At 34.7% G+C, this 14658-nt stretch overlaps 1 protein-coding gene across 9 annotated transcripts in view; it reads left to right on the forward strand.

Annotated features, from left to right (window-relative positions):
• Positions 1-14658, forward strand: part of S100pbp (S100P binding protein) — a 49451-nt gene that overhangs the window by 9829 nt on the left and 24964 nt on the right. For 4 of the 9 annotated variants that reach the window (XM_027937333.3, XM_071617626.1, XM_071617625.1 and 1 more), the window contains 2 exons: positions 417-502; positions 1742-1845. In XM_027937333.3, the coding sequence (XP_027793134.1) occupies positions 417-502; positions 1742-1845 (190 nt within the window). Of the gene's footprint in view, positions 1-416; positions 503-1741; positions 1846-5828; positions 5857-14658 lie in introns of all 9 variants that reach the window. The other 5 variants (XM_071617629.1, XM_071617628.1, XM_071617632.1 and 2 more) reach the window with 2 other exon arrangements.

Raw genomic sequence — 14658 nt, forward strand, 5'->3', positions numbered from 1 at the left:
TGGATTTTATCCTAAGTCTGAATCTTTAATTGCTATCCTTATTCAGTATAGTACCAGTGCTGAATCAGCCACTGAAGAACTGGAAAAAAAAAAAAAAGGTTTTGGACAATTTTCCTAACTGATTTTCTTTCTGCCAAATGGATAATATATAATAATTCCTACCTCATATGATTTGCTTATTTTTTTTTAAGATTATAGTTGCTGTTTCATCTAAAGGGCTACTATAGTGTGTGTTATACAGTGGTGTTCAAGGCTATTCAGTTCTAACTTTAATTAAAAAATATTTCCATAAAGTGTTATTTTCAGTTATATGTTATAGCTGAAACTTAAATGAAGAAAAAGAACTTATAACTAAAAACTATCTTCCTTTTGCATTCCTTCTGCTCTGAAAACAAACAAACAAACAAAAAAACCAGGATATTCTTGACAAGGATTCTGGGGAAATGAAAGTCCGTGAGAGAAGACTAGGCAAAGTCATTCCTGTTCTACAAACCAAAACCAGGTAATGTAACAGTATAAATATTCTGGTTTCTGTTGGTTCTTTTTAATTTTTTTTCCCCTCCCCAATATCCTTATTATGGGAGAAGACCCTACATGGGAGTAAGCAAAGTTCTGGTACTATTGATTGTGTGATCCTGAGCAAGTCAAATAATCTCTCATCTTGTTTTTTTTATGTCAGTTAAAATAAAACATGATACCTTCTCTGCTACCTCATAGGGTTATTTTTAAGGTTAAAAAACAGATAAATAAATGTAAATGCAAGATCTCTTGTGTAGAAGCCTGGTAACATGTATGATAGGAGCATAGAGAGTAATTTTAACAAAAATGTTAACATGTAAATATGTAGAAAATTTCTCAGTCAGCTCTGCCAACTTGTACACAGGTCCTTGGGGAAAAATTCTAGTCAGGGATTGCAGATATTTGGCTCGCCTTTTCAGTTGATTTTCTTATTGCCAGGAGATGGCAGTGTCTGTACATGGGCCTTTTCATTGAATGTACTAGAAAAACTTTTTTTTTTTTGGTTGAAATCAGATTGACTTTTCTTGTGAAATTTTTAAAAAAATTTTTCACACATTGATTATGTATTATATTTATTCTGCATTAAAATTTTTAAATATTACAAATATAGTCCCCTTTGACTGCCTCCCCAATCCTAGTTTTCTGTTTTGTTTGCATAATTGAGGGAAATCTTATGAATTGCTTACAATGGAAATTATACCAAAGGAACACAAATCACATTACTTGGAACAGTAATAAATTTATAATCTCATCCACTGACTTTTTCATCCACTGGCTTTAATACAGTGCAATCAGTATGAGCAAAGGCCAGAAATTGCTCTTGCTGTGGTCACCATTGCCCTACTTGCCAGATTTAGCTTGTTATGTTCAGTCTTTATCTCATTCAACTTTTCTATGGCTCTGTGAAGTTAGCTATTTCCTGACTAACCTTGAATTATTTAACAAAAGCTTTCTTTCTCTAGAGACTAGGTAATCTTTACCTTCCTATCCCTTATTAGGAGGTTGTATCTATTTCTTCTTTTCATTTTACTCTTTGTTTCATACCCGATTTCTGCTTCATATTATATGACTAATGCTGTCTTCTGTCACTGGATCTTAAAAGAGAATTTTGCCTCTGGAAAGTTGGTTGTTCTAACAGTTAGCAGTATGTGACTTTTCTTTACAGAGCAGTATATTCATGATTCTAATGGACTGTTTTTCCTCCTGGTTTGCTTTATTCAAGGACTAATGTTTCGACGTTTTCACAATCAGATCTAGAACAGCAGAAGCAAATTTATCTCAGGAGTGTCTTTGATCATATAGAAGATCCAGGGGACTCTAACCAAGGTAACATGGTAACGAAAGAATGGCATATAAAACATGTAATGGGACTTTTTCTTTCAAGTGTAATGCATCTTAAATTGGGAGAATGTTTAAACTTTTCCTAAATTGGTGACAAAGATACTTCCTTACCCAAAGATTTTTATTTCAAGGGATTGCCTAGCCAGATAATCACCTAAAGTGCTTTGGCTAATGGTATTAGGGAAAGGTCTAAGCAGACTCATATATTACTACCGTATATGAAGAGTGCATCCCTCATGGCTGAGGGCTGTAGCTCAGACCTCTATTTTTTTGCTAGGAATTTTTTTTGCCTGAAAAGTAGTAGAATTCGATGACCTTACTAGTTAATTTGAAATTATTTATTTTCCCTGTTGACTTTAGCATTTATATGTAAAAAAAGCAAGCATTTCAAACACCATCCTGTATCCTGGCTTCTGAATGAAAGCTTCTGAAAGGTTTGACTATTTTCAAGATTCTTCAAGCTATTTTTTCTGTAAAAAAGATTTGATTATTTTCAAAATTCTTTAAAAGCTAATTTTTCCGTATTTCATTATAGGCTATTGCAGACCAAAGTGGTTAGAATCTTTCTCCAACTCTCAAGAGTATATTCCATGTTACCATTCAGCTTGAACTTTTGGTTAATGGGGAAATTCCTAAAGGGAAACTTGTGGGCAGAATTGAAGGTACAGAAATTAGGGTGGTTTTACACTGATAAAAAGAACTCTTTCTCCTACAGATCACTCGAAATTCTGCCATCTTTGGCTTCTTTTCCTATTCATTCAGTAACCCTTTCTTGGTTACTTTCAGCGGTGCTAGGTCTGAAGATTATAAATTGGAAATGTAAAGAGAAGTTACAGAGGATCTTGGCCCTCTGGAAATTCATAGTTCAGGGAAGGAAAAAGCACTATTGGTTAGTTCTCCAAAGAGTTGCATTTAAAAATACAGTAGAAGCTATGAAGGATTCACCTGATTGCATTTGGGAAGAGTGGAAGATGAGGAAGGAGGATGTCCTAGGTAAGTTCCAGAGAAAGACATGGGTAATTACTCCTAAGATTATTGTAAGTTGCTAGGGAAGGTTTTAGGGGGATTGTCATTCCTTCAGCAGAAGACACCCCCCTTTCTTTTTAAAAGACTTTGAATTAGTTGTTTGTTTTATAAGCCTGTAGTGAAACTCCCAAATTATCCATCAGAAGACATTTTTATTCCAGGTCCTTGTAGTTTCTACTCACGATTTTGTTAAGCAATCATATTACATTCAAATAAAAGTGCAATGGAGAAAGAATTCTGATTTTTCAACCCTCTGCTTGTGAGATTTTTTTTTTTTTCCTTGAACTGTTTTTTTATATCTGGTGGAAGTAAAGACACCTTTCCACCCATATTGTTGGGAGGGACAAATTAGATTTGTTTATATTCAAGTTCTGTGGAAAAGGCCTTATCATTACTTTTCTTTCTGTGAGGAGACTTTCCTCCTCCTTAGGTGGTTGGTACTGATACCTACTTACATTTTGCTTTTCTCATTTGGCCCATTTAAAGAAAATTTCACAGGAAAAGCAAGGAGCAACTGCTCATATTATAGAATATTTTCCATTCCATCCTCTTCCTCATTTATCAGTCCCTCTCCTGTACATATGTCCAAGGTGCAGCTAGAATAACTATGTGGAAAGGCAGCAGACCTTAGTGGTTGAAAAAATAAAATCTAGTCTAGGTTCATATTTTGGCACCACTGCTTATTTTTTTCGAAGTTCTTATGACCCATTATAAACTCAGTTGTCAAATGAGAATAATGAGGCTTAGCTTCTGAGATTATATGTATAAGTGCAAATTTAATTAATAGAATAATACCTAGTCCTGGTAACCAGCATTTATTGAATACTTATTGTTAACAAGAAAGTTCATCTTTTCATACTGAAATTTTTATAGGTAAAATAGTGTGATATCTGGTATTGAAATCTCAAAAGAAAATTAAAAAACCCAAACCTGGAAAATTAAATGTAATAGCTTTAACAAAATGTAGCTAGATGAAGCTGAGTGATAGGTGCCTGGGTCTTCATTATACTATACTTTTGTATAGTTAGAACATTTATATATTAAAAGAATATTTTTATTTTTAAAAATTACATCTTTAGCTAGGTGTGGTGGCACACACCTATAATCCCAGCTACTCTGGAGGCTGAGGCGGGAGGATTAAAATTTCAAGGCTACCTTGGCAACTTAGTAAGAATCTGTCTCAAAAAGAGCTGGGGATGTAGTTCAGTGGTAAGAGTGCCCCTGGGTTCAATATCCAGTACCACAAAAATATATAAATTAGTTAATTAATTTTTAAAAATTAAAATTAGATCTTTTAGGGAATTTCTTCTGACGTCTAATGATTTTCAGCATCACAGACATTCTAACATTTTCATAGGCCTCTAGCATTTCCATCTGTCTTCCAGGAATCCAGGATGATACTGTTTTTTTTTTTTTTTTGTGTGTGTGTGTGTGTGTGTGTTTTGCTGAGGATTGAATCCCAAGCTTCTACCACTGAGTTACCCAATACAAAGGTTATTGGCAAGGCAGTCTATCACTGAGTCTGGCCCCCTTTTTATTTTTTATTTTGAGTGTCTTGTTAAGTTGCCCAGGCTGGCCTTGACTTTGTAATTATCCTTCCTCAGCATCCATGTAGCTGAGATTACAGTCGTGCACCCCCATGCCCATCAGATACGAAATTTTTGTGTCACTTTCTACTGCCCAGTAGTCATATATCTAAAGTCTTAAAATTTTGTACACATTAAAAAGGGGGAATGGCTTATTCTTCATCTTTCCTCTGTTTATATATGATTAAGGGCATCCAAATTTTTTAAAAAAGGTAGTACAGTACCTCTTGTGTTTCTTTTGAGATATTTAGAGCTATTTTACCTTGGAAAAGTTTAATTCTTCAGATTCTTATTAGACACACAGAAACTAGTAGGGGGCAAATTGAAAGGTAGTTCTTGGGGCTGGGGTTGTAGCTCAGTGGTAGAGTGCTCGCCTAGTATGTGCAAGGCCCTGGGTTCGATCCTCAGCACCACATAAAAATAAATAAATAAGTGTATTGTGTCCAACTACAACTAAAAAATAAAGATTTAAAAAAAAAAAAAAGAAAGGTAGTTCTTGTTAATTCATTCTGAATTCTTTCCATTGGGTTAGTCATCTTTTACTTTATCAATAATGTGTATATTATTGACACAGAATGTAACAAATCATCATTTAACTCCATTATTCCAATGTAGGCATACTTTCTTTTGTTTAATTTAGTGCCATATGGGGTTTTAATAACCCATCTACAAAATAAAAATATAAATTCCTTCCTAGCATCTCTGCTACTAGTGAAGAACTTTATATGAAATTATCAGTTCTAGTTGGAAGGATCATTAAGATCTTCCCTTTAATCTCCTAACACATAAATCTGTTCTGTATATCTTTGCCAAATGACCATTCAGCCTTTGCTCGAAGTTCTTATATACATAACCCACTATCATGAGGTAGGCCATTTATTGCTTTGAAAACTCTTAATTATTGGAAAGATTCCTTATAGTGGATCAGACTTGGCTTTCCTGTAATTTCAGGTGGTAGTTCTTAGTTTGCTGTCTAGGATTATAAAAAAAAATTTGCTCTTCCATTTTTTTATTCTTTCAGTTATTAGAAACAGTGATCTCTCTCCTACAAAGAAAAAAATTAAAATCATTTACCAATTCATTCTATAAAGTTAACATTTTGATAATTATGTTTCCTATAAGGTAGAATATATACAGGGAAATTAACTTATTTTGTAATCGCTTTCTTTATACTTAATGTATTTTAAGGACCTTTACACATTGAATATTCCACATTAAGATTTTTTAATGATTACAAAGAGTTCTGTTACATAATTTATTCCATCTTGGATATTTAGGTTGTATCCATTTTCATTAGTACTGCTGTAGTAAATATTCTGGTCAATAAATGTTTATGTACAACTCTTATTTCTATAGGATGAATGCCTAGAAGTGGAATTGCTGGGTAAAGTATATAAATATTTTAAAAACTTTTGTTACATGTTACCAGATTGTCCTGCCCCCAAAAATTTGTATTAATTTTTACTGTCACCAGTATTGATAGGCAAATTTTAACATTTTGTTTTAATAATTAGTAAGGTTAAACATTTTTATGTTAATTGACAATTTATTTTTAATCATTATTTCTTAAAATCATCTAATATCTAGTCCATATTCCAGTTTTCACATTTGTCCCAAAATGTCTTTTTGTAACTTTGTTCAAATAGTATCTAATCAAGGTTCCCATGTTTAGTTTTTGTCTGCTTAATTTCTTTTAATTTAGGTCATTTGTTTTGTAGATTGTCCCACATTTTAAATTTTGTCTGATTGTTCCCTTGGTGGTGTTTAATTTGTTCCTCCATTCCCTGTACTTCTGTAAACTAGAAGTTGGGTCTAGTAACAGAATTAGATTCAGATTAAGATGTTGGATTGAAATAGTTCAGAACTGCTGTTAGGTATTCATCTTATCAAATTAGGAGGCACTAATGACAGGTTGTTCCACTAATATTAATAATAATATTGTTGAGGTCATTAATTGCCATGTCATTCCAATGTAAATTACATTTTTCCTCTTTGTAATTAGTCATTTGTGGGGTGATATTTTGGTACCATATGAATATCCTGTTTCCAGCAAACTGTTTACCTAATGATTTGAGCATTCATTGATGATCTTTGCCTGAATGAGCTACTATACTGGGTGTTGCATAGAAAATGCTTATTTTCTAAATATATCATTTCTTGTACAGTTATCAGCCTGCCTGCCTCCATCCTTCTTTCCTTCCCTTCCCTCCTTTTTCTGATATAAAGTCTTACTATGTTGCCCAGACTGGCCTCAAACTCCTGTGCTTAAGCCATCTTCCTGACTTAGCCTCCCAGGTAGCTGTGCTGTACTATTCCTGGATAAGGATTTTTTTTTTTTTTTTTTTTTTTTTGGTACTAGGGATTAAATCCAGTAATTCTCAACCTCTGAGCCACATCCCTAGCCCTATTTTTAAATTTTGAGACAAGGTCTCGCTAAGTTGCTGGGGCTGGCTTTGAACCCACGATCTTCCTGCTTTAGCTTCCCAAGCCACTGGGATTATAGGTGTGTGTCACCAGGCCTAATTCTACTTTTTTTTTTTGAGATATTACTGTGAACTCATGGATTTTTTTTTTTCTTTTTTAATAACTTACTTGGGTCATGAACTAAACCTAGGGACTTGCACATGCTAAATATGTATTCTAGCTCTGAACTATATCTCCAGTGCTCATGGATTTTTAAAAAATTATTATAATCAATTATAGTTTTTTTTGATGTTCATTTTATTTCAAACTGGCTCTGTTCTCATGATGCCGTTGTTTTTTGTTTTTAATTATTGTTAAAAATGATAACAAAATTTGCCATCTTTTTTTTTTTTTTTTTTTGGTACCAGGAATTAAACCCAGGAGCACTCTACCGCTGAGTCACATCCCCAGCCCTTTTTTCTATTTTATTTAGAGACAGGGTCTCACTGAGTTGCTTAGGGCCTCACTAAGTTGCTGAGGCTGGCTTTGAACTCTCAATCCTCCTGCTTCAGCATCCCAAGCTGCTAGAACTATAGGCATGCACCACTACATCTGGCAAAATTTGCCATATTGGGTTTTTATTGCTTTTTTTATGGTTTTGGAGTTTGAACCCAGGCTGTTGTATGTTCTGTGTAAGCATTCTGACACAGGTTCTTGCTGAGTTTCCCAGGTTGGCCTCAAACTTCAGATCCTCTTGCCTCAGCCTCCTAAGTAGTTGGGAGTAGACTTAGGCATCACCATACCCTGCTCTTTTTTTTTTTTTTTTTTTTTTGTACTGGGGGTTGAACTCAGGGGCCCTCAACCACTGAGCCACATCCCCAGCCCTATTTTGTAGTTTATTTAGAGACAAGGTCTCACTGAGTTGCTTAGAGCCCTGCTTTTGCTGAGGCTGTCTTTGAACTCTCGATCCTCCTGCCTTAAACTCCCGAGCCACTGGGATTACAGGTGTGTGCCACCGTGCCCAGCACCCTGCTTCATCTTAACCAGCTTTAAAGGGTTAAATATGTAACGCTACAGTTCAGTAGTATTATATATGTGCACATTGTTGTGAAACAGATCTGCAAAACTTTTTCATCTTGCAAATCTGAAATTCCATATCCATTATTCAAAAATTACACTCCTCCCTTATCCCTTGTGTAAGTGGAATCATACAGTATTTGGATTTCTTATTTATTTATTTGTGTGTGTGTGTATGTGTGTGTGTGAACTAGTTTATATCACTTTGTCTACAGGATTCATTCATATTGTGGCATATACAGGAATTTCTTCTCTTTTAAGGCTATTCCATTTTTATATGTATACCACATCTTGTTTATCCATTGATCTGGAAGTAACATTCATGTTACTTCCACCTCTTGGCTCTTACGAACAGATATATCTGAGACCTTGCTTTGTATTCTTTTTGGATATATATCCAGAAGTGGGATTGCTGGATCATATGTTAGTTTTATGTATGTATGTATTTTTAGTAACCTCCATACTGTGTTTATAAGGCAGTTGTATCATTTTATAGTCCCAACAGCATTGTACAAGAGTATGTTTCCCCATCTTTGTAACACTTGTTTTTTGTTTTTTTTTAGTAGCAGTTATCTTAATGGGTGTTTAGGTAGTGTTTATTGTTTGTGTTACAAATAAGTAAATATTGTTCATTGCAAAGCCAAGTAGTGTCTTAACGGTTTCATTTTCTTAAATCATTCCTTTTTCTGGAGTTGTTAATTGCCTCATTATTTTTAAGAGTATATATGAATATATCCTTATTTTTAAAAAATGAATATGAATTTAATGAACTTATGTTCTAATCAGTGTTACCCTTCTCTCTCCATAAATACTCAAACATACCAGTAATCTATCTACCAACTCCTAATTTTTTTTTTTTTTTTCTGGAGTTCTCCCTCTCAGAATACTCTGTTATTCAAATCTGCATTGTTTGTTTCTTAGCCCTGCTACAGAGCTGTCATCTAGGATTTGCCTTTGCTGCCCTCCTAGATTGAATTATGTTTCCTAGGTCCTTTGTTTTTCTCTTTCTTAATCTTTGGTTTTAGTACCAGAGATTTGGAATTAGAATTAGTTTTAGTACCAAAAATTTGGTAAGAATTGATAAGAAGGGAATTTCTAATAAAGGGAGCATAGGAGATTAAAATTATTTTTTAGGTCCTTACACATCTGAAAATTATTTTATTCCAATACTTGATTGATAGTTTGGTATAGAACACTATGTTGCAAGTCATTTTTCCTTGGAAATTTAAAGATGTACATGCACGCATTACTGTTAAAAAGTCTGTTGTTAATTATTTCCTTGTATGTGACCTACTGCTTTTTTCTCTAGAAGTTCTTAAGATATTTTTTAAAAATATTTTTAATTATAGATGGATACAATACCTTTATTTTGTTTATTTTTTTTATGTGGTGCTGGGGATTGACCCAGTGCTTCACACATGCTAAGCAAGCACTCTTAACCACTGAGCCACAACCCCAGCCCCAAGATCTTCTTTTTTTTTTTTTTTTAAAGAGAAAGTGAGAGAGAGAGAGAGAGTGTTTTAATATTTATTTTTTAGTTTTTGGCAGACACAACATCTTTGTTTGTATGTGGTGCTGAGGATCGAACCCGGGCTACACGCATGCCAGGCGAGCGCGCTACCGCTTGAGCCACATCCCCAGCCCCCAAGATCTTCTTTTTATCCATTGTATTCTAAAATTTTGTACTGATTATTGAGATATCTTGGTGCTGAGGGTTTTTTTGTTGTTGTTGTTTTGTTTTTTCTTTCTTTTTTGGTTCATGTTTTCCCCTCACATTCCTTATGCTACTTATTGGATCTTTTAATGTGGGATATGTATCCTTCAATTCTGAGTTTTTTTTTTTTTTTGTGTGTGTGTGTTACTGAGGTTAGAACCCAAGGCCTATAACATAGGAGACAAGTGTTCAACCACTGAGCTACATCCCCCACCCTTCTTCATTTTATTTTAAAACAGGGTCTCTTGCTAAGTTGCTGAAGCTGGCCTTGAACTTGCAACTCTCCTGCCTCAGCCTCTGGAGTAGCTGGGATTACAGGCGTGCGCTATCATGCCTGTCTACTTGCGTGTTTCTCTATATTATCTGTTCTCTCCTTCTCCTGTTAAATATTGAGACTTCGAGGACTGATCTTCTAAGTTCCTTTTTTTTTTTTTTTTTTAATTTCCTTGTTCTTTCTCTGTCTTTATTAGACTTGATAGCCTATTTTCTCAATCTTTTCATCTTGTTCATTTCTACATTTACATTAATGATTTCTTTTTCTTTTTTTTGTAATAGTAGGGATTGAATCCAGGGGCCTCATGCATGCTAGGCAAGTGCTCTAACACTGAGTTACAATTTCATCCCATACTTTACATGCTTTAAGTATATAGTTTTTCAAGTTTTGATGTATACACCCATGAAATTACCATTAAATTTAAGATTCAGACCCCAAAATTCCTTCATGTACCTTTATAATTCTTCCCTTCTCTTCTACCTTTTTCCCTGCTCCCTCCCAATTCCAGGCAACCATTGATCTGCTATCACCATAATTTATATTTTCTAGAGTTTTGTTTAAAAAAAAAAATGGAATCATGTGTACCTCTTCTTCTCTGAGCCTGGCTTCCTTCTCATAGTATTTTTAATTTTTTCATTGAGCATGCTTGTCAAGTGCTCTACCACTAAGCTACGTTCACAGCCCAGCATAATTATTTTGAAGTTTATACGTACTGAGTTTTAAGTTAAAAAAAAAAAAAAAATCAATGGATCATATGGTGAGTGTGTGCTCAGCTTTTTAATATACTACCAAAATGTTTTCCAGAATGAATATCATTTTATATTCCTACCAGCATTGTATGCATTCCAGTTGCTCCCATCCTTAGAAACACTTGAAACAGTATTTTTTTTCCTAATTTTTTTTGTTGTAGAAAAATAGACACAGCATACATATTGACCTTCATTTTTTACTCCCCTGCCTTTTTTTTTTGCCATTGTAAGCTATATCATCCAGTAGTATTAAGTATCTTCATATTATTATGCACCTATCATCACAACACATCTCAAGAACTTTTTTGTCTTGCAAATGTTAAGCTCTATCTATATTTATTAAACCATAGGTCTTCATCCCTGCTTCCCCCAGGTTCTTGCAAGCGCCCTTTGTCTTTATGAATTTTTACAATTCTAGGTACCTCGTGTAAGACTAATGATACAGTATTTTTTATTCTATGACTGGCTTTCTCTAAGCATAATGACCTCAAGATTCATCCATGTTGTAGCACATCTCAAAATTTTAAGACTGAATTGTATTTCAGGATATGTAATATCACATTTTTAATATCCATTCATCTATCATTTGGACACTTGAGTTGCTTTTAACTTTTAGCTATTATGAACATTGCTGCTACATATCTGGGTCTACAGATATCTCTTTGACACCCTGCTTTCAATTCTTATGTATACAGCTGTATCACATGGTAATTCTATTTTTAATTTGTGTGCGTGTGTATGTGTGGTGTTGGGGATCAAACCGAGAGCCTCTTGCATGCTAGGCAAGTACTCTAAACCTGAGCTATATCCCAGCCCTATTTTTAATTTTTTGAGGAACTGCCAAATTGTTTATCCACAGCAGCTGCACCATTTTATATTTCCGCCAATGCACAAAGGTCCCAATTTTTCCACGTCCTTGCCAACATTTGTTACTTTTACTTGGTACTGAGGATTGAACCAAAGAATGCTTTACCAATGAGCTGGATCCTAGCCCTTATATTTTTTATTTTGAGCCAGAGTCTTGCTAAGTTTTTTATGGCCTCACTAACTTGTGGAGGTTGACCTTGAATTTGGAATCCTCCTCCTTCAGCTTCCCACTGCATTGTGGATTTAATTAGCATTTCCCTAAGGATTGACAATGTTAGGTACCTGTTCATGTACTTATTTGCCATTTGTGTATCTTCCATGGTTAGAGATCTTTTGCCCATTTCCTCCCAGTCTGTGGCTTGTCTTTTTTTTTTTTTTTTTTTTGGGGGGGTACCAGTATTGAATTCATGGCATTTCACTGCTGAGCCACCTCCTCAGCCCTTTTTATTTTGAGACAGTCTCCCTAAGTTGCTTAGGCCTCCACTAAGTTATCGAGGCTGTCTTTGAACTTGTGATCCTCTTTCCTCACCCTCTTGAGCTGCCGGAATTATAGGCCTGCACCGCCATGCCCTGCTGGCTTGTCCTTTTTTAAAAAAATATTTTTAGTTGCAAATTGACACAATATCTTTTCATGTATTTATTTTTATATGATGCTGAGGATCAAACCCAGTGCCTCACACTTGTGAGGCAAGTGCTATACCACTGAACCACTGAGCTACAGTCCCAGCCCCTTCTCTTTAACAGTGTATTTTTTTTTTAATTTAAAATATTTTGTTTTAGTTGTAGTTGGACACAATTACCTTTATTTTATTTTTGTGTGGTACTGAGGATTGAACCCAGGGCCTTGCCCATGCCAAGCAAGTGCTCTACTGCTGAGCCACAACTACAGCCCCTCTTAACAGTGTCTTTTAAAGAACAGAAGTTTTAACTGAGCACAGTGATACACATCTGTAATGCCAGCAACTCTGAGGCTGAATAAGGAGAATTGCAAGTTTGAGGCCAGCATTAACAACCTAGTGAGACCCTGTCTGAATGTTGAAAAATAAAAGGGACTTGGAATGTAGGTAGCTTAGTGATAAAGCACTCCTAGGTTCTATCCCCAAGACCATAGAAGTAAGTAAATAAATAAATATGATTTTAGCTGGTGTTGTGGTGCATGCCTGTTATATTAATGACTTGGGAAGCTGTGGCATGAGGTTCTTAAATTTAAGGCCAGCCTCAGCATTTTAGTTATATCCTGTCTCAAAAATTAAAAAGGGCTGGAGATATAGCTCAATGGTAGAGCGCCTCTGGGTGCAGTACCCATTACCAAAAAAGAAATAGAAATTTAATTGATTTTTGACTATTGATTGTGAATTCTGCAATCTTATCTAAATTCACCTATTAGTTTTACTAATTTTTTATAGATTCCATCAGATTTTCTTCATAGATGATTTGTTGTCTGCAAAATAAATACATTTTTACTTGTTTCTAACTTGGATATCATTTCTTTTCTTGTCTTACTGCACTCCACTAGAATGCTGAATACAAGTAATGAGATTGTTACCTTGTCTTTGAAAAATATTGAGTCTTTCCCCATTAACTCTTGTGGCCTATAGGTTTCTCTTGCTTTTTTTTCTTTTCCTTTTTTTTTTTTTTTTGTGTGTGTGTGTATGGTACTGGGAGTCCCACCTAGGACCTTGCACTTTTGTATATATTAGATAAGTGCTCTACCACGCAGCTATGTGTCAAGTATTAAAAAAAAGTATATTTTGGCACAGGGTCTTGCTGAGGTACCCAAGCTGCTCTCAAACTTGTGATTCTCATGCTTCAGCTTCCTGAATAGCTGGGATTACAGGTGTGTTGCAGTGTTGTGCCAGCTCTATTTCTTTGATTTCTATTCTGATTTTTATTTTATTTTTGTTTTTTATTTGCGGTGCTGGGGTTTGAACCCAGGGTCTCATGCGTTCAGGGCAAATGCTGCACCCAGCCCACTATTCTGATGTTTATTATTTCCTTTCTTCTGCTTACTTTGGGTTTCATTTGCTCTTCTTTTTCTAATTTCTTTATATGGTTGCTGAGGTTATTGATTTGAGACTTCTGATTTAGTAAGGGATATTAGGAGCAAGAGGAACTAAAATCAAAAAGTCCACCTGCTTTGTGTATCTGAAAGTTTGCCTTGACTTTTTTTTTTAAAAATCAAGTTTATTAAGGTATACTTTACATGAAATAAATGCACCCATTTTAAGTGTACATTTTGGTAAGTTTTGACACATGTATGCACCTGTGAAGTTAACCACAATAATCAAGATTGGTAGAATGTTGCCTCCCTTATTCTCCCTGAAATTTCCTGTATTCTCCAAGTTTATCACTCTGGTCCCTGTCTCCACCCTAGTACTGGGAAAGCATTGATTTTTTTTTTTTTCCTTTGTTCCCCTATAGTTTAGATTTGTCTTTTCTAGAATTTTATATAAATGGGATCATATAGTAAGTTTTCTTTTGTGTCTGATTTATCTTACTTGGGACAATGTTTTTGAGATTTATCCATGTTTGTTTTTCCATTGCTGGGGATGGAACCTAGAGCCTCAAGCATGCAAACCAAATCCTCTATCACTGAACTATACCCCCAGTCTAGTGGTTCTTTACTTTTACTGCTGAATTTTCTATTTTCTTGTTTTAATGTGCCACAGTTTAATCTGGTTACATGTTGATGAATATTTGTGTTAGTTGTGTTTGGCTATTATTAATAAAGAATCTATGAACATTCCTACATGAGTTTTCGTGTCTACGTGTGTTTTCATTTCTTAAGTTAAATAATTAGAATTACTAATTCATATATAGTTTCATTTTACAAGAACTGCTAAACAATTTTTTCAAAGTTTTTTTATACAAATTTTTGTGACTTTTGTAAAGACTTAAGGGATATTTTGTTTCTTATCTTTTTTGGCATATGGATATCCAGTTGTCCTAGTCCATTTATTAAAAGAATAATCTTCAAGACATTGTGGCACAGACCTATAATATCAGTGGCTCCAGAGGCTGAGGCAGGAAGATTGCAAGTTCAAAGCCAGCCTCAGCAATTTAGTGAGGCCCTAAGCAATTTAGTGAGACCCTGTCTCAAAA

This window comes from Marmota flaviventris, chromosome 10 (assembly GCF_047511675.1).
Source record: "Marmota flaviventris isolate mMarFla1 chromosome 10, mMarFla1.hap1, whole genome shotgun sequence".
In the NCBI taxonomy this organism is placed as follows: domain Eukaryota; kingdom Metazoa; phylum Chordata; class Mammalia; order Rodentia; family Sciuridae; genus Marmota; species Marmota flaviventris.